General features: G+C 50.0%; 1 protein-coding gene across 9 annotated transcripts in view; it reads right to left on the bottom strand.

The window, feature by feature from the left end:
- The window catches only part of smarca2 (SWI/SNF related, matrix associated, actin dependent regulator of chromatin, subfamily a, member 2), a 217,922-nt gene that overhangs the window by 78,319 nt on the left and 112,084 nt on the right, over nucleotides 1-27,519 (bottom strand). For 6 of the 9 annotated variants that reach the window (XR_005034778.1, XM_036936591.1, XM_036936585.1 and 3 more), the window contains 9 exons: nucleotides 11,128-11,370; nucleotides 8,954-9,067; nucleotides 8,743-8,850; nucleotides 8,420-8,506; nucleotides 5,579-5,625; nucleotides 5,266-5,432; nucleotides 2,320-2,483; nucleotides 1,958-2,233; nucleotides 1,106-1,132 (listed from right to left, as the gene is read on the bottom strand). Coding sequence is in view for 8 of the 9 variants with exons in the window: in XM_036936591.1 (XP_036792486.1) it covers nucleotides 1,106-1,132; nucleotides 1,958-2,233; nucleotides 2,320-2,483; nucleotides 5,266-5,432; nucleotides 5,579-5,625; nucleotides 8,420-8,506; nucleotides 8,743-8,850; nucleotides 8,954-9,067; nucleotides 11,128-11,370 (1,233 nt within the window). In the remaining variant the exon portion in view is untranslated. The remainder of the gene's footprint in view (nucleotides 1-1,105; nucleotides 1,133-1,957; nucleotides 2,234-2,319; nucleotides 2,484-5,265; nucleotides 5,433-5,578; nucleotides 5,626-8,419; nucleotides 8,507-8,742; nucleotides 8,851-8,953; nucleotides 9,068-11,127; nucleotides 11,371-27,519) is intronic. The other 3 variants (XM_036936589.1, XM_036936592.1, XM_036936588.1) reach the window with 2 other exon arrangements.

Raw genomic sequence — 27,519 nt, forward strand, 5'->3', positions numbered from 1 at the left:
TGTACCTGTAGTATATTGTATGCTGTACCTGTAATGTATTGTATGCTGTACCTGTAGTATATTGTATGCTGTACCTGTATTGTATTGTATGCTGTACCTGTAGTGTATTGTATGCTGTACCTGTATTGTATTGTATGCTGTACCTGTAGTGTATTGTATGCTGTACCTGTATTGTATTGTATGCTGTACCTGTAGTGTATTGTATGCTGTACCTGTATTGTATGCTGTACCTGTAATGTATTGTATGCTGTACCTGTAGTATATTGTATGCTGTGCCTGAATTGTATTGTATGCTGCACCTGTAGTATATTGTATGCTGTACCTGTATTGTATGCTGTACCTGTAATGTATTGTATGCTGTACCTGTAGTATATTGTATGCTGCACCTGAATTGTATTGTATGCTGTACCTGAATTGTATTGTATGCTGCACCTGTAGTATATTGTATGCTGTACCTGTATTGTATGCTGTACCTGTAATGTATTGTATGCTGTACCTGTAGTATATTGTATACTGTACCTGTACTGGAATAGTATGCTGCACCTGAATTGTATTGTATGGTATAATATATTTGTATTGTATGATGGACCAGTATTGTATGGTGTACCTGTAGTGTATTGTATGCTGTACCTGTAGTGTATTGCATTGTATTGAACACCGATCCGTCCTCCATGCATTCCCTACTGGGCTTCACAAAGCCATGCAGTAGTCAGCCAGCCATTCGAGATAGAAATTGGCTGTGGGCACTGATCTAAGATCAGCTTACCCTCCCCCAGTCCAAACCTTTTTTAACCTGAACCTTAATAAAATATATAAAACTGATCCTAGATCAGCCTCTGGGGCCGACCTACTCCTATTCCTGTCCAGCCAGGAAGCCAGCCAGTCAGTCAGCCAGCCAGCCAGCCAGCCAGCCAGCCAGCCATTCATACAGGCTGATGTTACGCCGGAAAGCGTAGATGACAATATGATGATAATAGTTGTTAATTACTATAGCCACAATATGATGATAATAACAGTTGTTAATTACTATAGCCACAATATGATGAAAATAACAGTTGTTAATTACCATAGCCACAATATGATGAAAATAACAGTTGTTAATTACCATAGCCACCTGACTTTTCTCTTCCTCCTTCATTTAGAAGGAAAAACACAAGAACACAAGAAACATTCACATTATATGGCTTTGTTAAGGCTTCTACCATGTTGAGGATAATGGATCAAGCATAAGCTGCACATTGTAGATGCATATAGTATAACATTGTATGGTATGCATTCTGTGTGCTTAGGAATTTCCTCAGTACTGATCTCACCTAAACTAACTGGTTTCATGTCATCTACGTTTTCCATATACGGTCAGTGAGTTTTAGCATGGTTGAACGAGGCTATGTGAGTTTTAACATGGTTGAATGATAATAAGTCATTTCAGCATGGTTGAACGAGGCTAAGTCAGTTTTAGCATGGTTAAACGAGGCTAAATTAGTTTTAGCATGGTTGAACGAGGCTAAGTGAGTTTTAGCATGGTTGAACGAGGCTAGGTGTTGTTTTAGCATGGTTGAATGAGGCTAGGTGAGTTTTAGCATGGTTGAATGAGGCTAGGTGAGTTTTAACATTGTTGAATGAGGCTAGGTGAGTTTTAACATTGTTGAATGAGGCTAGGTGAGTTTTAGCATGGTTGAACGAGGCTAGGTGTTGTTTTAGCATGGTTGAATGAGGCTAGGTGAGTTTTAGCATGGTTGAATGAGGCTAGGTGAGTTTTAGCATGGTTGAATGAGGCTAGGTGAGTTTTAACATTGTTGAATAGTTTTTGTATCTGGGCACTTTGGTTTTATGGTCCTCACTAGATCAGTTGTGTTACATGGCTCAACCCTCTAGATCAGTTGTGTTACATGGCTCAACCCTCTAGATCAGTTGTGTTACATGGATCTAGGTGAATGTGTGAACATCTCCAACATACCTGCAAGGAACTGCATTTAATCTTTATTCCCACGCCACCGTGACCAACCTCATTCTGCTCTTCTGTTTCCAGTATGGCCTGTAAAAAGGCTCTCCTCTCGTGGCTGGAGGACTTCTGGTCAAACATCCCGGCTTGAATCACCTTCTGGTCCACGTTCAGTTTGTACTTAGCAGCCGCTAGGATCTTCTCCTCCACACTGTTGACCGTACACAGACGCAGAACACGCACCTCGTTCTTCTGACCAATACGATGAGCCCTGTCCTGGGCTTGGAGGTCCTGGGAGCCAATCAGAACAGAGAAACTACAGGGTTAGCCAGGGGTAACTAGAATGTTTGTGTGTGTGTGTGTGTGTGTGTGTGTACCTGGTGAGGGTTCCAGTCAGAGTCAAAGATGACCACAGTGTCCGCAGCCTGCAGGTTGAGGCCCAGTCCCCCGGCTCTGGTGCTCAGTAGGAACACAAAGTACTGGGAACCTTTCTCATTGAACTTCTTCAGCAGCGCCGCACGGTCCTCAGACTTGGTGGTGCCTACAACACACAGCAACACATACCACAAGCACCGTACTTCAATACACCTGTCATAAACTGATGAAAACAGGTGAAAACATTGTTGAGGCGCAGGTAAAGGAGGCTGCATTTGGATTAGGTTAAAGTTAAGACAATTTCATACCGTATAGGCATAGGTAGTGGAAGTTGAGGTATGGTTAAAGTTTAGGGTCAGAGATGCATACAGTCGAGGCGCAAGTCAATCTAAAATGGCGCTGGAAGAAATGGCAGCAGTTGTCACGTTCTGACCATAGTTCTTGTGTGTTTTCCTTGTTTTAGTGTTGGTCAGGACGTGAGCTGGGTGGGCATTCTATGTTGTGTGTCTAGTTTGTCTATTTCTATGTTTGGCCTGATATGGTTCTCATTCAGAGGCAGGTGTTAATAATTGTCTCTGATTGGGAACCATATTTAGGTAGCCTGTTTTGTGTTGGGATGTGTGGGTGGTTGTTTCCTGTCTTTGTGTTCTCTGCACCAGATAGGACTGTTTTGTGTTGGGATGTGTGGGTGGTTGTTTCCTGTATTTGTGTTCTCTGCACCAGATAGGACTGTTTTGTGTTGGGATGTGTGGGTGATTGTTTCCTGTCTCTGTGTTCTCTGCACCAGGTTGGACTGTTTCGGGTTTTGCCACGTTTATTGTTTTGTAGTGTGTTCATGTTGAGTTTCTGTCATTAAATAACCATGGACACTTACCACGCTGCGCTTTGGTCCTCTCCTTCCCAGGAAGAAAGCCGTTACGGGCGCCCAACCAATTGTGCTACTATGTGTTTTTTTCTGCGATATTTGTAACTTATTTTGTACATAATGTTTCTGCAACCGTATCTTACGGCAGAAAATAGCTTCTGGATTTCAGGACAGCGATCACTCACCTCGGATTAAACAAAGATTTTATCTACAACAAGTAAGAAGCACAGGACATTCTCCAAACACCCGACAGGGCTGACATCCCCGTTATTTGCAAGAGGAAGCGACGCAGGTAGAGGACAATGAGCCGGATTGTCACGGCTTCCGCCGAAGTCGGCTCCTCTCCTTGTTCGGGTGGCGTTCGGCGGTTGACGTCACCGGTTTTCTAGCCATCGCCGCTCCATTTTTCATGTATCCATTTGTTTTGTCTTGTTCCCTGCACACCTGCTTTTCATTCCCCAATCAATCTACATGTATTTATTCCTCTGTTCCCCATCATGTCTTCATGTAAGATTGTTTGTGTGATACATGTTTTTGTACGCACTAGGCTTGTGTGTGTGAATGATTACAGACCCGTAGCACTCACATCCGTAGCCATGAAGTGCTTTGAAAGGTTGGTAATGGCTCACATCAACACCATTATCCTAGAAACCCTAGACCCACTCAATTTGCATACCGCCCAAACAGATCCACAGATGGACAAAAGGAACACTTATATGAGAATGCTATTTATTGACTACAGCTCAGCGTTCAACACCATAGTGCCATCAAAGCTCATCACTAAGCAAAGGATCCTGGGACTAAACACCTACCTCCCATCCGGGACTTCCTGACGGGCCGCCCCCTGGTGGTGAGGGTAGGTAACAACACATCTGCACGTTGATCCTCAACACTGGAGCTCCCCAGGGGTGCATGCTCAGTCCCCTTCTGTACTCCCTGTTCACCCACGACTGAATGGCCAGGCACGACTCCAAAACCATCATTAAGTTTGCAGACGACAGTGGTAGGCCTGATCACCGACAACGACGAGACAGCCTATAGGGAGGAGGTCAGAGACCAGGCCGGGTGGAGCCAGAATAACAACCTCTCCCTCAACGTGATCAAGACTAAGGAGATGATTGTGGACTAGAGGAAAAAGAGGACCGAGCACACCCCCATTCACATCGACAGGGCTGTAGTGGAGCAGGTTGAGAGGTTGAGAGCTTCAAGTTCATTGGTGTCCACATCAACAACAAACTAGAATGGTACACACACCAAGACAGTCGTGAAGAGGGCACGACAAAGCCTATTCTCACTCAAGAAACTAAAAAGATTTGGCATGGGTCCTGAGATCCTCAAAAGGTTCTACAGCTGCAACATCGAGAGCATCCTGACTGGTTGCATCACTGCCTGGTACGGCAATTGCTCGGCCTCTGACCGCAAGGCACCGCAGAGGGTAATGCGTACGGCCCAGCACATCACTGGGGCCAAGCCTCCTGCCATCTACACCAGGCGGTGTCAGAGGAAGGCCCTAAAAATTGTCAAAGACCCCAGCCACCCCAGTCATAGACTGTTCTCTCTGCTACCGCATGGCAAGCGGTACCGGAGTGCCAAGTCTTGGACAAAAAGGCTTCTCAACAGTTTTTACCCCCAAGCCATAAGACTCCTGAACAGGTAATCAAATGGCTACCCGGACTATTTGCATTGTGTTCCCCCCCAACCCTTCTTTTTACGCTGCTGCTACTCTCTGTTTATCATATATGCATAGTCACTTTAACCATATCTACATGTACATCCTACCTCTATCAGTCTGACTAACCGGTGTCTGTATGTAGCCTCGCTACTTTTATAGCCTCTCTACCCTATATAGCCTCTCTACTGTATATAGCCTCTACTGTATATAGCCTCTCTACTGTATATAGCCTCTACTGTATATAGCCTCTCTACTGTATATAGCCTGTCTTTTTACTGTTTTATTTCTTTACCTACCTATTGTAAACCTAATACCTTTTTTGCACTATTGGTTCAGCGCACGTGACAAATAAACTTTGATTTGACTTGAAGTAGGGGAAATTGAGGTATGGTTAGGGTCAGAGATACATACCGTCGAGGCGCAAGTAGAGGAAATTGCGGTAAGCAAAGTAGTCCTCCATGATGGTCATGAGTGATGTCATCTGACAGAACAGCAGAACTCTGTGGTTGGTGACATGCAGCTTGGGAAGGATCCGGTCCAGCAGCTCAAACTTCCCTGATGCACGGTACAGCTCGTGTCTGGGGTGGAGGGCAAGGAGAATAAATAACCATCTGGTCCCAGAAGGGAAAAGTGTTGTCTGGGGTGTTTAGCGTTCGGCTTTTGAAGGAAAGTCATGTTTTGTTTAATAACTGAATGGGCAATGTTGAGTATCTTAATATCTTACCCGCTTATAACGCCGTTCGGGAAGCCTAAGTGCTCAGCAAAGGACTCCTGTGAGACAAGACAGATAGTGGAAAATCAGAATTGAATTAAAAATCTATTTTCTTAGAGTTTATTTGTGATTAGCCGGCACATCTACATAGTTATCAGATAACAAATCCTAACTCCACTAAGTAAATAATGTATATATATATATAGATTGAATTGTGTGAATTAAAACAGACACAAATGAAACATCTGCATGCAGTCTGGGACCAACTAAAATGTTGCCGAATTCTTCTAGTAAACAACTCATTAAAGGTTTCACTGCCGAGACAATAAAACAAGACCATGATGGTGGGCTGTGGCTGGGTGTCACATCTCAGACAGGCCTGGGGTGGCTAGTCTTACCCTGCCAGACAGACGTCTACCCTCCAGGCAAGTCTTACCCTGCCAGACTGTGGGGTCAGGTTTTATGCTCCAGAAAAAGCAGTAACACTGCTGATTCAACTTATATGTCTGTGTTGAAGGCCGTGTCTAAGCTTGACACTTACATGAAACTTCTGCTACTTCTCACTGTGTGTGGATTTCTCCTCAGTCTGGGCATAATCAGGCTACGGAAAGTGCATACAGTGGGCAAAGTCATCAGCACTCTGCCCACCAGCCTTCAGAAAACTTGTACTTTGAGACAGAGAGGCACCTTTTCATAATAACGTTGGGAGGAAATACATTCCTAGCGTGTGAGGAATATGTTTGATGGCCTCATAAATGCTAGCCAGCTAGCTAATATTTAGAAAAAAACTATTTTTTTGTTTGGCTAGAGTTATGGTAACCTGTTTGCAATCACTTTAGCTGTGTCTGCTAGCTTGCTGGCTAACTACATAGGTTAGCTTGCTAGTTAGCTACAGTAGTTAGCTACTGCCATCAAGTTGTTGCTGTGTTATCATATTTTGCCTATTCCACAGTTTGCAGGATGCATACTGACAATTTAATATAGCGCAGGAAAAGGGAATCCGGATTCAATGTGGACACATTTAAATAGCTGTAGACACATGATGCGTTCAGAATTCCATGACCAGAACTCCATAATCAGAATAGAAAAACTGCAGTAACTGTGAAGTCTAGACATAGCAGAACACTGATTCGTTGGTAACTTGAATCAGGGGTGTTACGGCATGTAAGCTAGCGTTCCTCAATGTGTTGGAACATTGTAACATATCTCTACATTGGAACATGTAGGAGTGGTTCTAGATCTAACATACCTCAATGTGCTGGAACACGTAGGAGTGGGTCTAGATCTAACATACCTCAATGTGCTGGAACACGTAGGAATGGTTCTAGATCTAACATACCTCAAAGTGCTGGAACATGTAGGAGTGGTTCTAGATCTAACATACCCCAATGTGCTGGAACACGTAGGAGTGGTTCTAGATCTAACATACCCCAATGTGCTGGAACACGTAGGAGTGGTTCTAGATCTAACATACCTCAATGTGCTGGAACACGTAGGAGTGGTTCTAGATCTAACATACCTCAATGTAGTGGAACATGTAGGAGTGGTTCTAGATCTAATGTACCTCTATATTGGAACATGTAGAGGTGTCTAGATCGAATGTACCTCAATGTGTTGGAACATGTCATGTACTTCAATCTGCAGGAACATGTAGGGGTGGTTCTAGATCTAATGCACCTCAACATGTTGGAACATGTAGGGGTGGTTCTAGATCTAATGCACCTCAACGTGTTTGAACATGTAACATACCTCAATGTGTTGGAACATGTAGGGGTGGTTCTAGAACTAACTTACCTCAATGTGTTAGAACATGTAACCTACCTCAATGTGTGTGAACATGTAAAGGTGGTTCTGAGTGGAATGTACCTCAACGTGTTGGAACATGTAGGAGTGGTTCTAGATCTAATGTACCTCAACGTGTTGGAACATGTAGGAGTGGTTCTAGATCTAATGTACCTCAATGTGTTGGATGGAACATGTAGGAGTGATTCTAGATCTACTGTTACTCAATGTGTTGGAACATGTCATGTACCTTAATGTGCTAGAACATGTAAACTACCGGTCAAAAGTTGTAGAAGACCTACTCATTCAAGGGTTCTTCTTTATTTTTACTATGTTCTACATTGTAGAATCGTGATGACATCAAAACTATGAAACAAAACATGGAATCATGTAGTAAGCAAAAAAGTGTTAAACAAATCAAAATACATTTAATACTTGAGATTATTCTAACTGTAGGGGTGGTTCTAGAACGAACATACCTCAATGTGTGGGAACATGTAACGTACCTCAATGTGTGGGAACATGTACGGGTGGTTCTAGAACTAACATACCTCAATGTGAGGAAACGTAACGTACCTCAATGTGTAGGAACATGTAACGTACCTCAATGTGTGTGAACACGTAATGTACATCAATGTGTGTGAACATGTAGGGGTGGTTCTAGAACTAACATACCTCAATGTGTGTGAACACGTAATGTACATCAATGTGTGTGAACATGTAGGGGTGGTTCTAGAACTAACATACCTCAATGTGTGTGAACACGTAATGTACATCAATGTGTGTGAACATGTAGGGGTGGTTCTAGAACTAACATACCTCAATGTGTGTGAACACGTAATGTACATCAATGTGTGTGAACATGTAGGGGTGGTTCTAGAACTAACATACCTCAATGTGTGTGAACACGTAATGTACATCAATGTGTGTGAACATGTAGGGGTGGTTCTAGAACTAACATACCTCAATGTGTGTGAACACGTAATGTACATCAATGTGTGAGAACATCTAACGTACCTCAATGTGTGGGAACATGTAACGTACCTCAATGTGTGGGAACATGTAACGTACCTCAATGTGTGGGAACATGTAGGGGTGGTTGCAGATCTTCTTCAGCTGCATGATGGTGTTCATCAGGGTCTTCGCTCCTCCTTTACCCTGAGGACCACAATAACAATGTCACATATCTGAGCTGCTTGATCAGGGTCTTCGCTCCTCCTTTACCCTGAGGTCCACAATAACAATGTCACATATCTGAGCTCATAAGGGTCTTTGCTCCTCTACCCTGAGGACCACAATAACAATGTCACATATCTGAGCTGCTTGATTAGGGTCAATAGTTAGAAAGAGAACTGACCGTCACAAAATGAGTTAACAGGATCTCTGCTTCCTACCTTCTTGTCTTTCTCTGATCCATCGGTGAGGAGGATTCCTCTGCCCTGCATGTGACGGTACAGAACCCTCTGGATGGCCGACATATCACACTTGATGACATACTCCACCTACAACATCAAGTATCTGTGGTTTGTTTACATCAAGTATCATTCAGTACCAAGTATCTGTGGTTTACATACTGTAACGTTTCTATAGTATAAGCCCTCTCACCTTCTCTGGAAGCTGGGACTCCACCTCCTTCTTGAGTCGTCTGAGCAGGAAGGGGCGGAGCACCTTGTGGAGACGGCGGATAATCAGGATTGTCTCTTCCTCATTCAAGTCCACCTGGGGATCAATCAGGGTCCTCCATTAACTTAATCTACTAACAAGCTAGTTACTAGTGTAGTTACTCTAGTGCATTTACTTGTGTAGTTACTCCAGTGTAGTTACTCTAGTGTAGTTACTAGTGTAGTTACTCTAGTGTAGTTACTCTAGTGCAGTTACTCGTGTAGTTACTCTTGTGTAGTTACTCTAGTGTAGTTACTCTAGGGTAGTTACTAGTGTAGGTACTCTAGTGTAGTTACTTGTGTAGTTACTAGGGTAGTTACTCGTGTAGTTACTCTAGGGTTTATGAACTGTTATGTATGGTCATGGACAAAGTCACTACACCAGACCCGTCTGACTGAATATGGCCCAAAGTGCTGAATGTTGTCACCATCTCTCATCTCTAAAGCGTTGCACCACTTTCACAAGTATTTATTTCATTATTTCCGTTTCACAGCTGGACAGATGTTCCTTCTTGAAAATGTAAGGGATGAACGGCATGCATTTCACAGTGGCGCATTATAAATATTATTTCAAAAGAGGAGCATAGAGAAACAATGTATTTAGATATAGAGCTTTTCACATGGTGATCACTATTCACATATTATTATCTAGAGTTATTCACATGGTGATCACTATTCACATATTATTATCTATAGAGTTATTCACATGGTGATCACTATTCACATATTATTATCTAGAGTTATTCACATGGTGATCACTATTCACATATTATTATCTAGAGTTATTCACATGGTGATCACTATTCACATATTATTATCTAGAGTTATTCACATGGTGATCACTATTCACATATTATTATCTAGAGTTATTCACATGGTGATCACTATTCACATATTATTATCTAGAGTTATTCACATGGTGATCACTATTCACATATTATTATCTAGAGTTATTCACATGGTGATCATTATTCACATATTATTATCTAGAGTTATTCACATGGTGATCACTATTCACATATTATTATCTATAGTTATTCACATGGTGATCACTATTCACATATTATTATCTATAGTTATTCACATGGTGATCACTATTCACATATTATTATCTAGAGTTATTCACATGGTGATCACTATTCACATATTATTATCTAGAGTTATTCACATGGTGATCACTATTCACATATTATTATCTAGAGTTATTCACATGGTGATCACTATTCACATATTATTATCTAGAGTTATTCACATGGTGATCACTATTCACATATTATTATCTATAGTTATTCACATGGTGATCACTATTCACATATTATTATCTAGAGTTATTCACATGGTGATCACTATTCACATATTATTATCTATAGAGTTATTCACATGGTGATCACTATTCACATATTATTATCTATAGAGTTATTCACATGGTGATCACTATTCACATATTATTATCTAGAGTTATTCACATGGTGATCACTATTCACATATTATTTATTATCTAGAGTTATTCACATGGTGATCACTATTCACATATTATTATCTAGAGTTATTCACATGGTGATCACTATTCACATATTATTATCTATAGAGTTATTCACATGGGGATCACTATTCACATTATATTGCAGTCTGCACCTTTTTTGTCATTCAGTCAAATCTTCAATTGATAGAGATTTAGAAAGAGAACTGGTCATGCAGACGTACGCCTATCTGGCTAGGATATAACGTTGACCTTAAATCCTAGCCAGATAGGGTTATATCCTAGCCAGATAGGGTTATATCCTAGCCAGATAGGGTTATATCCTAGCCAGATAGGGTTATATCCTAGCCAGATAGGGTTAGATATAACCCTTACCCTATCTGGCTAGGATATAACCTTTACCATAACCCTATCTGGCTAGGATATAACCCTATATGGCTAGAATATAACCCTATCTGGCTAGGATATAACCCTTACCCTATCTGGCTAGGATATAACCCTATCTGGCTAGGATATATCCTTTACCCTATCTGGCTAGGATATATCTTTTTAGGATATTGATGCATTTTTATGTATGTTTTGGACCGTGTTTGTCAACTAACTTGACCTTGTAAAGTAGATATGCATTTGACACTCACCCTCTCCCCGGTCATGGCAAAGGGGGCATTGAACCACTGCTCGAAAGTGTTGCAGGACTTGAAGATGGTCGGCAGCAGGAAGTTGAGCAGGGCCCAGAGCTCAGGGAGCTTGTTCTGCAGTGGCGTGCCCGTCAGGAGGAGGCGCCGTGGGGCCACGTAATGGGTATTCAACACCTGGGTCAGCTTACAATGGTGGTTCTTCATACGGTGACCCTCATCTACAATCATGTACTTCCAACGGATCTGGGGAGTGGGGATGGTGTGTGTGTGTATAGGGGATAAAAGAGAAAAGAAAATGGGTTTTATTGCATTTGTGGCTTTGGGTTAAGCACCTGACCCTGCTGTAGAGTAACATGTAGAGGGTTAGGGAGGAGGAGGAGGACCTGACCCTGCTGTAGAGTCACATGTAGAGGGTTAGGGAGGAGGTGGAGGACCTGACCCTGCTGTAGAGTAACATGTAGAGGGTTAGGGAGGAGGAGGAGGACCTGACCCTGCTGTAGAGTCACATGTAGAGGGTTAGGGAGGAGGACCTGACCCTGCTGTAGAGTCACATGTAGAGGGTTAGGGAGGAGGAGGAGGACCTGACCCTGCTGTAGAGTCACAAGTAGAGGGTTAGGGAGGAGGAGGAGGACCTGACCCTGCTGTAGAGTCACATGTAGAGGGTTAGGGAGGAGGAGGAGGACCTGACCCTGCTGTAGAGTCACATGTAGAGGGTTAGGGAGGAGGAGGAGGACCTGACCCTGCTGTAGAAGTCACACGTAGAGGGTTAGGGAGGAGGAGGAGGACCTGACCCTGCTGTAGAAGTCATACGTAGAGGGTTAGGGAGGAGGAGGATGACCTGACCCTGCTGGAGAGTAACATGTAGAGGGTTAGGGAGGAGGACCTGACCCTGCTGTAGAGTAACATGTAGAGGGTTAGGGAGGAGGAGGAGGACCTGACCCTGCTGTAGAGTCACATGCAGAGGGTTAGGGAGGAGGACCTGACCCTGCTGTAGAGTCACATGTAGAGGGTTAGGGAGGAGGAGGAGGACCTGACCCTGCTGTAGAGTCACATGTAGAGGGTTAGGGAGGAGGAAGACCTGACCCTGCTGTAGAGTCACATGTAGAGGGTTAGGGAGGAGGAGGACCTGACCCTGCTGTAGAGTCACATGTAGAGGGTTAGGGAGGAGGAGGAGGACCTGACCCTGCTGTAGAGTCACATGTAGAGGGTTAGGGAGGAGGACCTGACCCTGCTGTAGAGTCACATGTAGAGGGTTAGGGAGGAGGAGGAGGACCTGACCCTGCTGTAGAGTCACATGTAAAGGGTTAGGGAGGAGGAGGAGGACCTGACCCTGCTGTAGAGTAACATGTAGAGGGTTAGGGAGGAGGAGGAGGACCTGACCCTGCTGTAGAGTCACATGTAGAGGATTAGGGAGGAGGAGGAGGAGGACCTGACCCTGCTGTAGAGTCACATGTAGAGGGTTAGGGAGGAGGAGGAGGACCTGACCCTGCTATAGAGTCACATGTAGAGGGTTAGGGAGGAGGACCTGACCCTGCTGTAGAGTCACATGTAGAGGGTTAGGGAGGAGGAGGAGGAGGACCTGACCGTGCTGTAGAGTCACAAGTAGAGGGTTAGGGAGGAGGAGGAGGACCTGACCCTGCTGTAGAGTAACATGTAGAGGCTTAGGGAGGAGGAGGAGGACCTGACCCTGCTGTAGAGTAACATGTATAGGGTTAGGGAGGAGGAGGAGGACTTGACCCTGCTGTAGAGTCACATGTAGAGGGTTAGGGAGGAGGAGGAGGACCTGACCCTGCTATAGAGTAACATGTAGAGGGTTAGGGAGGAGGAGGACCTGACCCTGCTGTAGAGTCACATGTAGAGGGTTAGGGAGGAGGAGGAGGACCTGACCCTGCTGTAGAGTCACATGTAGAGGGTTAGGGAGGAGGAGGACCTGACCCTGCTGTAGAGTAACATGTAGAGGGTTAGGGAGGAGGAGGACCTGACCCTGCAGTAGAGTAACATGTAGAGGGTTAGGGAGGAGGAGGACCTGACCCTGCTGTAGAGTCACATGTAGAGGGTTAGGGAGGAGGAGGAGCACCTGACCCTGCTGTAGAGTCACATGTAGATGGTTAGGGGGGAGGAGGAGGACCTGACCCTGCTGTAGAAGTCACTCGTAGGACCTGACCCTGCTGTAGAGTCACATGTAGAGGGTTAGGGAGGAGGAGGAGGACCTGACCCTGCTGTAGAGTAACATGTAGAGGGTTAGGGAGGAGGAGGAGGACCTGACCCTGCTGTAGAGTAAAATGTAGAGGGTTAGGGAGGAGGAGGAGGACCTGACCCTGCAGTAGAGTCACATGTAGAGGGTTAGGGAGGAGGAGGAGGACCTGACCCTGCTGTAGAGTCACATGTAGAGGATTAGGGAGGAGGAGGAGGAGGACCTGACCCTGCTGTAGAGTCACATGTAGAGGGTTAGGGAGGAGGAGGAGGACCTGACCCTGCTATAGAGTCACATGTAGAGGGTTAGGGAGGAGGACCTGACCCTGCTGTAGAGTCACATGTAGAGGGTTAGGGAGGAGGAGGAGGAGGACCTGACCGTGCTGTAGAGTCACAAGTAGAGGGTTAGGGAGGAGGAGGAGGATCTGACCCTGCTGTAGAGTAACATGTAGAGGCTTAGGGAGGAGGAGGAGGACCTGACCCTGCTGTAGAGTAACATGTATAGGGTTAGGGAGGAGGAGGAGGACTTGACCCTGCTGTAGAGTCACATGTAGAGGGTTAGGGAGGAGGAGGAGGACCTGACCCTGCTATAGAGTAACATGTAGAGGGTTAGGGAGGAGGAGGACCTGACCCTGCTGTAGAGTCACATGTAGAGGGTTAGGGAGGAGGAGGAGGACCTGACCCTGCTGTAGAGTCACATGTAGAGGGTTAGGGAGGAGGAGGACCTGACCCTGCTGTAGAGTAACATGTAGAGGGTTAGGGAGGAGGAGGACCTGACCCTGCAGTAGAGTAACATGTAGAGGGTTAGGGAGGAGGAGGACCTGACCCTGCTGTAGAGTCACATGTAGAGGGTTAGGGAGGAGGAGGAGCACCTGACCCTGCTGTAGAGTCACATGTAGATGGTTAGGGGGGAGGAGGAGGACCTGACCCTGCTGTAGAAGTCACTCGTAGGACCTGACCCTGCTGTAGAGTCACATGTAGAGGGTTAGGGAGGAGGAGGACCTGACCCTGCAGTAGAGTAACATGTAGAGGGTTAGGGAGGAGGAGGACCTGACCCTGCTGTAGAGTAACATGTAGAGGGTTAGGGAGGAGGAGGACCTGACACTGCTGTAGAGTAACATGTAGAGGGTTAGGGAGGAGGGGGAGGACCTGACCCTGCTGTAGAGTCACATGTAGAGGGTTAGGGAGGAGGAGGAGGACCTGACCCTGCTGTAGAGTCACATGTAGAGGGTTAGGGAGGAGGAGGACCTGACCCTGCTGTAGAGTCACATGTAGAGGGTTAGGGAGGAGGAGGAGGACCTGACCCTGCTGTAGAGTCACATGTAGAGGGTTAGGGAGGAGGAGGAGGACCTGACCCTGCTGTAGAGTCACATGTAAAGGGTTAGGGAGGAGGAGGAGGACCTGACCCTGCTGTAGAGTAACATGTAGAAGGTTAGGGAGGAGGAGGAGGACCTGACCCTGCTGTAGAGTAAAATGTAGAGGGTTAGGGAGGAGGAGGAGGACCTGACCCTGCAGTAGAGTCACATGTAGAGGGTTAGGGAGGAGGAGGAGGACCTGACCCTGCTGTAGAGTCACATGTAGAGGATTAGGGAGGAGGAGGAGGAGGACCTAACCCTGCTGTAGAGTAACATGTAGAGGGTTAGGGAGGAGGACGAGGACCTGACCCTGCTGTAGAGTCACATGTAGATGGTTAGGGGGGAGGAGGAGGACCTGACCCTGCTGTAGAGTCACATGTAGAGGGTTAGGGAGGAGGAGGAGGACCTGACCCTGCTGTAGAGTCACATGTATAGGGTTAGGGAGGAGGAGGAGGACCTGACCCTGCTGTAGAGTCACATGTAGAGGGTTAGGGAGGAGGAGGAGGACCTGACCCTGCTGTAGAGTCACATGTAGAGGGTTAGGGAGGAGGAGGACCTGACCCTGCAGTAGAGTAACATGTAGAGGGTTAGGGAGGAGGAGGAGGAGGAGGAGGACCTGACCCTGCTGTAGAGTCACATGTAGATGGTTAGGGGGGAGGAGGAGGACCTGACCCTGCTGTAGAAGTCACTCGTAGAGGGTTAGGGAGGAGGAGGAGGACCTGACCCTACTGTAGAGTCACATGTAGAGGGTTAGGGAGGAGGTGGAGGACCTGACCCTGCTGTAGAGTAACATGTAGAGGGTTAGGGAGGAGGAGGAGGACCTGACCCTGCTGTAGAGTCACATGTAGAGGGTTAGGGAGGAGGACCTGACCCTGCTGTAGAGTCACATGTAGAGGCTTAGGGAGGAGGAGGAGGACCTGACCCTGCTGTAGAGTCACAAGTAGAGGGTTAGGGAGGAGGAGGAGGACCTGACCAAGCTGTAGAGTCACATGTAGAGGGTTAGGGAGGAGGTGGAGGACCTGACCCTGCTGTAGAAGTCACACGTAGAGGGTTAGGGAGGAGGAGGAGGACCTGACCCTGCTGTAGAAGTCATACGTAGAGGGTTAGGGAGGAGGAGGATGACCTGACCCTGCTGGAGAGTAACATGTAGAGGGTTAGGGAGGAGGACCTGACCCTGCTGTAGAGTAACATGTAGAGGGTTAGGGAGGAGGAGGAGGACCTGACCCTGCTGTAGAGTCACATGTAGAGGGTTAGGGAGGAGGACCTGACCCTGCTGTAGAGTCACATGTAGAGGGTTAGGGAGGAGGAGGAGGACCTGACCCTGCTGTAGAGTAACATGTAGAGGCTTAGGGAGGAGGAGGAGGACCTGACCCTGCTGTAGAGTCACATGTAGAGGGTTAGGGAGGAGGAGGAGGACCTGACCCTGCTGTAGAGTCACATGTAGAGGGTTAGGGAGGAGGAGGACCTGACCCTGCTGTAGAGTCACATGTAGAGGGTTAGGGAGGAGGAGGAGGACCTGACCCTGCTGTAGAGTCACATGTAGAGGGTTAGGGAGGAGGAGGACCTGACCCTGCTGTAGAGTAACATGTAGAGGGTTAGGGAGGAGGAGGACCTGACCCTGCTGTAGAGTCACATGTAGAGGGTTAGGGAGGAGGAGGACCTGACCCTGCAGTAGAGTAACATGTAGAGGGTTAGGGAGGAGGAGGAGGAGGAGGAGGACCTGACCCTGCTGTAGAGTCACATGTAGATGGTTAGGGGGGAGGAGGAGGACCTGACCCTGCTGTAGAAGTCACTCGTAGAGGGTTAGGGAGGAGGAGGAGGAGGACCTGACCCTGCTGTAGAGTCACATGTAGAGGGTTAGGGAGGAGGAGGACCTGACCCTGCAGTAGAGTAACATGTAGAGGGTTAGGGAGGAGGAGGACCTGACCCTGCTGTAGAGTAACATGTAGAGGGTTAGGGAGGAGGAGGACCTGACCCTGCAGTAGAGTAACATGTAGAGGGTTAGGGAGGAGGAGGACCTGACACTGCTGTAGAGTAACATGTAGAGGGTTAGGGAGGAGGGGGAGGACCTGACCGTGCTGTAGAGTCACATGTAGAGGGTTAGGGAGGAGGAGGACCTGACCCTGCAGTAGAGTAACATGTAGAGGGTTAGGGAGGAGGAGGACCTGACCCTGCTGTAGAGTAACATGTAGAGGGTTAGGGAGGAGGAGGACCTGACCCTGCAGTAGAGTAACATGTAGAGGGTTAGGGAGGAGGAGGACCTGACCCTGCTGTAGAGTAACATGTAGAGGGTTAGGGAGGAGGGGGAGGACCTGATCCTGCTGTAGAGTCACATGTAGAGGGTTAGGGAGGAGGAGGAGGACCTGACCCTGCTGTAGAGTCACATGTAGAGGGTTAGGGAGGAGGACCTGACCCTGCTGTAGAGTCACATGTAGAGGGTTAGGGAGGAGGAGGAGGACCTGACCCTGCTGTAGAGTCACATGTAGAGGGTTAGGGAGGAGGAGGAGGACCTGACCCTGCTGTAGAGTCACATGTAAAGGGTTAGGGAGGAGGAGGAGGACCTGACCCTGCTGTAGAGTAACATGTAGAGGGTTAGGGAGGAGGAGGAGGACCTGACCCTGCTGTAGAGTAAAATGTAGAGGGTTAGGGAGGAGGAGGAGGACCTGACCCTGCAGTAGAGTCACATGTAGAGGGTTAGGGAGGAGGAGGAGGACCTGACCCTGCTGTAGAGTCACATGTAGAGGATTAGGGAGGAGGAGGAGGAGGACCTAACCCTGCTGTAGAGTAACATGTAGAGGGTTAGGGAGGAGGAGGAGGACCTGACTCTGCTGTAGAGTCACATGTAGATGGTTAGGGGGGAGGAGGAGGACCTGACCCTGCTGTAGAGTCACATGTAGAGGGTTAGGGAGGAGGAGGAGGACCTGACACTGCTGTAGAGTCACATGTATAGGGTTAGGGAGGAGGAGGAGGACCTGACCATGCTGTAGAGTCACATGTAGAGGGTTAGGGAGGAGGAGGAGGACCTGACCCTGCTGTAGAGTCACATGTAGAGGGTTAGGGAGGAGGAGGACCTGACCCTGCAGTAGAGTAACATGTAGAGGGTTAGGGAGGAGGAGGAGGAGGAGGAGGACCTGACCCTGCTGTAGAGTCACATGTAGATGGTTAGGGGGGAGGAGGAGGACCTGACCCTGCTGTAGAAGTCACTCGTAGAGGGTTAGGGAGGAGGAGGAGGAGGACCTGACCCTGCTGTAGAGTCACATGTAGAGGGTTAGGGAGGAGGAGGACCTGACCCTGCTGTAGAGTCACATGTAGAGGGTTAGGGAGGAGGAGGAGGACCTGACCCTGCTGTAGAGTCACATGTAGAGGGTTAGGGAGGAGGACCTGACCCTGCTGTAGAGTCACATGTAGAGGCTTAGGGAGGAGGAGGAGGACCTGACCCTGCTGTAGAGTCACAAGTAGAGGGTTAGGGAGGAGGAGGAGGACCTGACCCTGCTGTAGAGTCACATGTAGAGGGTTAGGGAGGAGGTGGAGGACCTGACCCTGCTGTAGAAGTCACACGTAGAGGGTTAGGGAGGAGGAGGAGGACCTGACCCTGCTGTAGAAGTCATACGTAGAGGGTTAGGGAGGAGGAGGATGACCTGACCCTGCTGGAGAGTAACATGTAGAGGGTTAGGGAGGAGGACCTGACCCTGCTGTAGAGTAACATGTAGAGGGTTAGGGAGGAGGAGGAGGACCTGACCCTGCTGTAGAGTCACATGTAGAGGGTTAGGGAGGAGGACCTGACCCTGCTGTAGAGTCACATGTAGAGGGTTAGGGAGGAGGAGGAGGACCTGACCCTGCTGTAGAGTAACATGTAGAGGCTTAGGGAGGAGGAGGAGGACCTGACCCTGCTGTAGAGTCACATGTAGAGGGTTAGGGAGGAGGAGGAGGACCTGACCCTGCTGTAGAGTCACATGTAGAGGGTTAGGGAGGAGGAGGACCTGACCCTGCTGTAGAGTCACATGTAGAGGGTTAGGGAGGAGGAGGAGGACCTGACCCTGCTGTAGAGTCACATGTAGAGGGTTAGGGAGGAGGAGGACCTGACCCTGCTGTAGAGTAACATGTAGAGGGTTAGGGAGGAGGAGGACCTGACCCTGCTGTAGAGTCACATGTAGAGGGTTAGGGAGGAGGAGGACCTGACCCTGCAGTAGAGTAACATGTAGAGGGTTAGGGAGGAGGAGGAGGAGGAGGAGGACCTGACCCTGCTGTAGAGTCACATGTAGATGGTTAGGGGGGAGGAGGAGGACCTGACCCTGCTGTAGAAGTCACTCGTAGAGGGTTAGGGAGGAGGAGGAGGAGGACCTGACCCTGCTGTAGAGTCACATGTAGAGGGTTAGGGAGGAGGAGGACCTGACCCTGCAGTAGAGTAACATGTAGAGGGTTAGGGAGGAGGAGGACCTGACCCTGCTGTAGAGTAACATGTAGAGGGTTAGGGAGGAGGAGGACCTGACCCTGCAGTAGAGTAACATGTAGAGGGTTAGGGAGGAGGAGGACCTGACACTGCTGTAGAGTAACATGTAGAGGGTTAGGGAGGAGGGGGAGGACCTGACCGTGCTGTAGAGTCACATGTAGAGGGTTAGGGAGGAGGAGGACCTGACCCTGCAGTAGAGTAACATGTAGAGGGTTAGGGAGGAGGAGGACCTGACCCTGATGTAGAGTAACATGTAGAGGGTTAGGGAGGAGGAGGACCTGACCCTGCAGTAGAGTAACATGTAGAGGGTTAGGGAGGAGGAGGACCTGACCCTGCTGTAGAGTAACATGTAGAGGGTTAGGGAGGAGGGGGAGGACCTGACCCTGCTGTAGAGTCACATGTAGAGGGTTAGGGAGGAGGAGGAGGACCTGACCCTGCTGTAGAGTCACATGTAGAGGGTTAGGGAGGAGGACCTGACCCTGCTGTAGAGTCACATGTAGAGGGTTAGGGAGGAGGAGGAGGACCTGACCCTGCTGTAGAGTCACATGTAGAGGGTTAGGGAGGAGGAGGAGGACCTGACCCTGCTGTAGAGTCACATGTAAAGGGTTAGGGAGGAGGAGGAGGACCTGACCCTGCTGTAGAGTAACATGTAGAGGGTTAGGGAGGAGGAGGAGGACCTGACCCTGCTGTAGAGTAAAATGTAGAGGGTTAGGGAGGAGGAGGAGGACCTGACCCTGCAGTAGAGTCACATGTAGAGGGTTAGGGAGGAGGAGGAGGACCTGACCCTGCTGTAGAGTCACATGTAGAGGATTAGGGAGGAGGAGGAGGAGGACCTAACCCTGCTGTAGAGTAACATGTAGAGGGTTAGGGAGGAGGAGGAGGACCTGACCCTGCTGTAGAGTCACATGTAGATGGTTAGGGGGGAGGAGGAGGACCTGACCCTGCTGTAGAGTCACATGTAGAGGGTTAGGGAGGAGGAGGAGGACCTGACACTGCTGTAGAGTCACATGTATAGGGTTAGGGAGGAGGAGGAGGACCTGACCATGCTGTAGAGTCACATGTAGAGGGTTAGGGAGGAGGAGGAGGACCTGACCCTGCTGTAGAGTCACATGTAGAGGGTTAGGGAGGAGGAGGACCTGACCCTGCAGTAGAGTAACATGTAGAGGGTTAGGGAGGAGGAGGAGGAGGAGGAGGACCTGACCCTGCTGTAGAGTCACATGTAGATGGTTAGGGGGGAGGAGGAGGACCTGACCCTGCTGTAGAAGTCACTCGTAGAGGGTTAGGGAGGAGTAGGAGGAGGACCTGACCCTGCTGTAGAGTCACATGTAGAGGGTTAGGGAGGAGGAGGACCTGACCCTGCTGTAGAGTCACATGTAGAGGGTTAGGGTAGAGGAGGAGGACCTGACCGTGCTGTAGAGTCACATGTAGAGGGTTAGGGAGGAGGAGGACCTGACCCTGCAGTAGAGTAACATGTAGAGGGTTAGGGAGGAGGAGGACCTGACCCTGCTGTAGAGTCACATGTAGAGGGTTAGGGAGGAGGAGGAGGACCTGACCCTGCTGTAGAGTCACATGTAGAGGGTTAGGGAGGAGGACCTGACCCTGCTGTAGAGTCACATGTAGAGGGTTAGGGAGGAGGAGGAGGAGGACCTGACCCTGCTGTAGAGTCACATGTAGAGGGTTAGGGAGGAGGAGGAGGACCTGACCCTGCTGTAGAGTCACATGTAGAGGGTTAGGGAGGAGGACCTGACCCTGCTGTAGAGTCACATGTAAAGGGTTAGGGAGGAGGAGGAGGACCTGACCCTGCTGTAGAGTAACATGTAGAGGGTTAGGGAGGAGGAGGAGGACCTGACCCTGCTGTAGAGTAAAATGTAGAGGGTTAGGGAGGAGGAGGAGGACCTGACCCTGCAGTAGAGTCACATGTAGAGGGTTAGGGAGGAGGAGGAGGACCTGACCCTGCTGTAGAGTCACATGTAGAGGGTTAGGGAGGAGGAGGAGGAGGACCTGACCCTGCTGTAGAGTAACATGTAGAGGGTTAGGGAGGAGGAGGAGGACCTGACCCTGCTGTAGAGTCACATGTAGATGGTTAGGGGGGAGGAGGAGGACCTGACCCTGCTGTAGAGTCACATGTAGAGGGTTAGGGAGGAGGAGGAGGACTTGACCCTGCTGTAGAGTCACATGTAGAGGGTTAGGGAGGAGGAGGAGGACCTGACCCTGCTATAGAGTCACATGTAGAGGGTTAGGGAGGAGGAGGACCTGACCCTGCTGTAGAGTCACATGTAGAGGGTTAGGGAGGAGGAGGAGGACCTGACCCTGCTGTAGAGTCACATGTAGAGGGTTAGGGAGGAGGAGGACCTGACCCTGCTGTAGAGTAACATGTAGAGGGTTAGGGAGGAGGAGGACCTGACCCTGCAGTAGAGTAACATGTAGAGGGTTAGGGAGGAGGAGGACCTGACCCTGCTGTAGAGTCACATGTAGAGGGTTAGGGAGGAGGAGGAGCACCTGACCCTGCTGTAGAGTCACATGTAGATGGTTAGGGGGGAGGAGGAGGACCTGACCCTGCTGTAGAAGTCACTCGTAGAGGGTTAGGGAGGAGGAGGAGGAGGATCTGACCCTGCTGTAGAGTCACATGTAGAGGGTTAGGGAGGAGGAGGAGGACCTGACCGTGCTGTAGAGTCACATGTAGAGGGTTAGGGAGGAGGAGGACCTGACCCTGCAGTAGAGTAACATGTAGAGGGTTAGGGAGGAGGAGGACCTGACCCTGCTGTAGAGTAACATGTAGAGGGTTAGGGAGGAGGAGGACCTGACACTGCTGTAGAGTAACATGTAGAGGGTTAAGGAGGAGGGGGAGGACCTGACCCTGCTGTAGAGTCACATGTAGAGGGTTAGGGAGGAGGAGGAGGACCTGACCCTGCTGTAGAGTCACATGTAGAGGGTTAGGGAGGAGGACCTGACCCTGCTGTAGAGTCACATGTAGAGGGTTAGGGAGGAGGAGGAGGACCTGACCCTGCTGTAGAGTCACATGTACAGGGTTAGGGAGGAGGAGGAGGACCTGACCCTGCTGTAGAGTCACATGTAGAGGGTTAGGGAGGAGGAGGAGGACCTGACCCTGCTGTAGAGTCACATGTAAAGGGTTAGGGAGGAGGAGGAGGAACTGACCCTGCTGTAGAGTCACATGTAGAGGGTTAGGGAGGAGGAGGAGGACCTGACCCTGCTGTAGAGTAACATGTAGAGGGTTAGGGAGGAGGAGGAGGACCTGACCCTGCTGTAGAGTCACATGTATAGGGTTAGGGAGGAGGAGGAGGACCTGACCCTGCTGTAGAGTCACATGTATAGGGTTAGGGAGGAGGAGGACCTGACCCTGCTGTAGAGTCACATGTAGAGGGTTAGGGAGGAGGAGGAGGACCTGACCCTGCTATAGAGTCACATGTAGAGGGTTAGGGAGGAGGACCTGACCCTGCTGTAGAGTCACATGTAGAGGGTTAGGGAGGAGGAGGAGGACCTGACCGTGCTGTAGAGTCACAAGTAGAGGGTTAGGGAGGAGGAGGAGGACCTGACCCTGCTGTAGAGTAACATGTAGAGGCTTAGGGAGGAGGAGGAGGACCTGACCCTGCTGTAGAGTAACATGTATAGGGTTAGGGAGGAGGAGGAGGACTTGACCCTGCTGTAGAGTCACATGTAGAGGGTTAGGGAGGAGGAGGAGGACCTGACCCTGCTATAGAGTCACATGTAGAGGGTTAGGGAGGAGGAGGACCTGACCCTGCTGTAGAGTCACATGTAGAGGGTTAGGGAGGAGGAGGAGGATCTGACCCTGCTGTAGAGTCACATGTAGAGGGTTAGGGAGGAGGAGGACCTGACCCTGCTGTAGAGTAACATGTAGAGGGTTAGGGAGGAGGAGGACCTGACCCTGCAGTAGAGTAACATGTAGAGGGTTAGGGAGGAGGAGGACCTGACCCTGCTGTAGAGTCACATGTAGAGGGTTAGGGAGGAGGAGGAGCACCTGACCCTGCTGTAGAGTCACATGTAGATGGTTAGGGGGGAGGAGGAGGACCTGACCCTGCTGTAGAAGTCACTCGTAGAGGGTTAGGGAGGAGGAGGAGGAGGATCTGACCCTGCTGTAGAGTCACATGTAGAGGGTTAGGGAGGAGGAGGACCTGACCCTGCAGTAGAGTAACATGTAGAGGGTTAGGGAGGAGGAGGACCTGACCCTGCTGTAGAGTAACATGTAGAGGGTTAGGGAGGAGGAGGACCTGACACTGCTGTAGAGTAACATGTAGAGGGTTAGGGAGGAGGGGGAGGACCTGACCCTGCTGTAGAGTCACATGTAGAGGGTTAGGGAGGAGGACCTGACCCTGCTGTAGAGTCACATGTAGAGGGTTAGGGAGGAGGAGGAGGACCTGACCCTGCTGTAGAGTCACATGTAGAGGGTTAGGGAGGAGGAGGAGGACCTGACCCTGCTGTAGAGTCACATGTAGAGGGTTAGGGAGGAGGAGGAGGACCTGACCCTGCTGTAGAGTCACATGTAGAGGGTTAGGGAGGAGGAGGAGGACCTGACCCTGCTGTAGAGTAACATGTAGAGGGTTAGGGAGGAGGAGGAGGACCTGACCCTGCAGTAGAGTCACATGTAGAGGGTTAGGGAGGAGGAGGAGGACCTGACCCTGCTGTAGAGTCACATGTAGAGGATTAGGGAGGAGGAGGAGGAGGACCTGACCCTGCTGTAGAGTCACATGTAGAGGGTTAGGGGGGAGGACCTGACCCTGCTGTAGAGTCACATGTAGAGGGTTAGGGAGGAGGAGGAGGACCTGACCCTGCTGTAGAGTCACATGTAGATGGTTAGGGGGGAGGAGGAGGACCTGACCCTGCTGTATAGTCACATGTAGAGGGTTAGGGAGGAGGACCTGACCCTGCTGTAGAGTCACATGTAGAGGGTTAGGGAGGAGGAGGAGGACCTGACCCTGCTGTAGAGTCACATGTAGAGGGTTAGGGAGGAGGAGGAGGACCTGACCCTGCTGTAGCGTCACATGTAAAGGGTTAGGGAGGAGGAGGAGGACCTGACCCTGCTGTAGAGTAACATGTAGAGGGTTAGGGAGGAGGAGGAGGACCTGACCCTGCTGTAGAGTCACATGTAGAGGGTTAGGGAGGAGGAGGAGGACCTGACCCTGCTGTAGCGTCACATGTAAAGGGTTAGGGAGGAGGAGGAGGACCTGACCCTGCTGTAGAGTAACATGTAGAGGGTTAGGGAGGAGGAGGAGGACCTGACCATGCTGTAGAGTTGCATGTAGAGGATTAGGGAGGAGGAGGAGGAGGACCTGACCCTGCTGTAGAGTCACATGTAGAGGGTTAGGGAGGAGGACCTGACCCTGCTGTAGAAGTCAAACGTAGAGGGTTAGGGAGGAGGACCTGACCCTGCTGTAGAGTCACATGTAGAGGGTTAGGGAGGAGGAGGACCTGACCCTGCTGTAGAGTAACATGTAGAGGGTTAGGGAGGAGGAGGAGGACCTGACCCTGCTGTAGAGTAACATGTAGAGGGTTAGGGAGGAGGAGGACCTGACCCTGCTCTAGAGTCACATGTAGAGGGTAAGGGAGGAGGAGGACCTGACCCCGCTGTAGAGTAACATGTAGAGGGTTAGGGAGGAGGAGGAGGACCTGACCCTGCTGTAGAGTCACATGTAGAGGGTTAGGGAGGAGGAGGAGGAGGACCTGACCCTGCTGTAGAGTCACATGTAGAGGGTTAGGGAGGAGGAGGAGGACCTGACCCTGCTGTAGAGTAACATGTAGAGGCTTAGGGAGGAGGAGGAGGACCTGACCCTGCTGTAGAGTCACATGTAGAGGGTTAGGGAGGAGGAGGAGGACCTGACCCTGCTGTAGAGTCACATGTAGAGGGTTAGGGAGGAGGACCTGACCCTGCTGTAGAGTCACATGTAGAGGGTTAGGGAGGAGGAGGAGGACCTGACCCTGCTGTATAGTCACATGTAGAGGGTTAGGGAGGAGGACCTGACCCTGCTGTAGAGTCACATGTAGAGGGTTAGGGAGGAGGAGGAGGACCTGACCCTGCTGTAGAGTCACATGTAGAGGGTTAGGGAGGAGGAGGAGGACCTGACCCTGCTGTAGCGTCACATGTAAAGGGTTAGGGAGGAGGAGGAGGACCTGACCCTGCTGTAGAGTAACATGTAGAGGGTTAGGGAGAAGGAGGAGGACCTGACCCTGCTGTAGAGTAACATGTAGAGGGTTAGGGAGGAGGAGGAGGATCTGACCCTGCTGTAGAGTCGCATGTAGAGGATTAGGGAGGAGGAGGAGGAGGACCTGACCCTGCTGTAGAGTCACATGTAGAGGGTTAGGGAGGAGGACCTGACCCTGCTGTAGAAGTCACACGTAGAGGGTTAGGGAGGAGGACCTGACCCTGCTGTAGAGTCACATGTAGAGGGTTAGGGAGGAGGAGGACCTGACCCTGCTGTAGAGTTAACATGTAGAGGGTTAGGGAGGAGGAGGAGCACCTGACCCTGCTGTAGAGTAACATGTAGAGGGTTAGGGAGGAGGAGGACCTGACCCTGCTGTAGAGTCACATGTAGAGGGTTAGGGAGGAGGACCTGACCCTGCTGTAGAGTCACATGTAGAGGGTTAGGGAGGAGGAGGAGGACCTGACCCTGCTGTAGAGTCACATGTAGAGGGTTAGGGAGGAGGAGGAGGACCTGACCCTGCTGTAGAGTCACATGTAAAGGGTTAGGGAGGAGGAGGAGGACCTGACCCTGCTGTAGAGTCACATGTAGAGGGTTAGGGAGGAGGAGGAGGACCTGACCCTGCTGTAGAGTAACATGTAGAGGGTTAGGGAGGAGGAGGAGGACCTGACCCTGCAGTAGAGTCACATGTAGAGGGTTAGGGAGGAGGAGGAGGACCTGACCCTGCTGTAGAGTCACATGTAGAGGGTTAGGGAGGAGGAGGAGGAGGACCTGACCCTGCTGTAGAGTCACATGTAGAGGGTTAGGGAGGAGGAGGAGGACTTGACCCTGCTGTAGAGTCACATGTAGAGGGTTAGGGAGGAGGAGGAGGAGGACCTGACCCTGCTGTAGAGTCACATGTAGAGGGTTAGGGAGGAGGAGGACCTGACCCTGCTGTAGAGTCACATGTAGAGGGTTAGGGAGGAGGAGGAGGACCTGACCGTGCTGTAGAGTCACATGTAGAGGGTTAGGGAGGAGGAGGACCTGACCCTGCAGTAGAGTAACATGTAGAGGGTTAGGGAGGAGGAGGACCTGACCCTGCTGTAGAGTCACATGTAGAGGGTTAGGGAGGAGGAGGAGCACCTGACCCTGCTGTAGAGTCACATGTAGATGGTTAGGGGGGAGGAGGAGGACCTGACCCTGCTGTAGAAGTCACTCGTAGAGGGTTAGGGAGGAGGAGGACCTGACACTGCTGTAGAGTCACATGTAGAGGGTTAGGGAGGAGGACCTGACCCTGCAGTAGAGTCACATGTAGAGGGTTAGGGAGGAGGAGGAGGACCTGACCCTGCTGTAGAGTCACATGTAGAGGGTTAGGGAGGAGGAGGAGGACCTGACCCTGCTGTAGAGTCACATGTAGAGGGTTAGGGAGGAGGAGGAGGACCTGACCCTGCTGTAGAGTAACATGTAGAGGGTTAGGGAGGAGGAGGAGGACCTGACCCTGCAGTAGAGTCACATGTAGAGGGTTAGGGAGGAGGAGGAGGACCTGACCCTGCTGTAGAGTCACATGTAGAGGGTTAGGGAGGAGGAGGAGGAGGACCTGACCCTGCTGTAGAGTCACATGTAGAGGGTTAGGGAGGAGGAGGAGGACTTGACCCTGCTGTAGAGTCACATGTAGAGGGTTAGGGAGGAGGAGGAGGAGGACCTGACCCTGCTGTAGAGTCACATGTAGAGGGTTAGGGAGGAGGAGGACCTGACCCTGCTGTAGAGTCACATGTAGAGGGTTAGGGAGAAGGAGGAGGACCTGACCGTGCTGTAGAGTCACATGTAGAGGGTTAGGGAGGAGGAGGACCTGACCCTGCAGTAGAGTAACATGTAGAGGGTTAGGGAGGAGGAGGACCTGACCCTGCTGTAGAGTCACATGTAGAGGGTTAGGGAGGAGGAGGAGCACCTGACCCTGCTGTAGAGTCACATGTAGATGGTTAGGGGGGAGGAGGAGGACCTGACCCTGCTGTAGAAGTCACTCGTAGAGGGTTAGGGAGGAGGAGGACCTGACACTGCTGTAGAGTCACATGTAGAGGGTTAGGGAGGAGGACCTGACCCTGCAGTAGAGTCACATGTATAGGGTTAGGGAGGAGGAGGAGGACCTGACCCTGCTGTAGAGTCACATGTAGAGGGTTAGGGAGGAGGAGGAGGACCTGACCCTGCTGTATAGTCACATGTAGAGGGTTAGGGAGGAGGACCT

Source organism: Oncorhynchus mykiss, chromosome 11, assembly GCF_013265735.2.
Source record: "Oncorhynchus mykiss isolate Arlee chromosome 11, USDA_OmykA_1.1, whole genome shotgun sequence".
Lineage (NCBI taxonomy): Eukaryota > Metazoa > Chordata > Actinopteri > Salmoniformes > Salmonidae > Oncorhynchus > Oncorhynchus mykiss.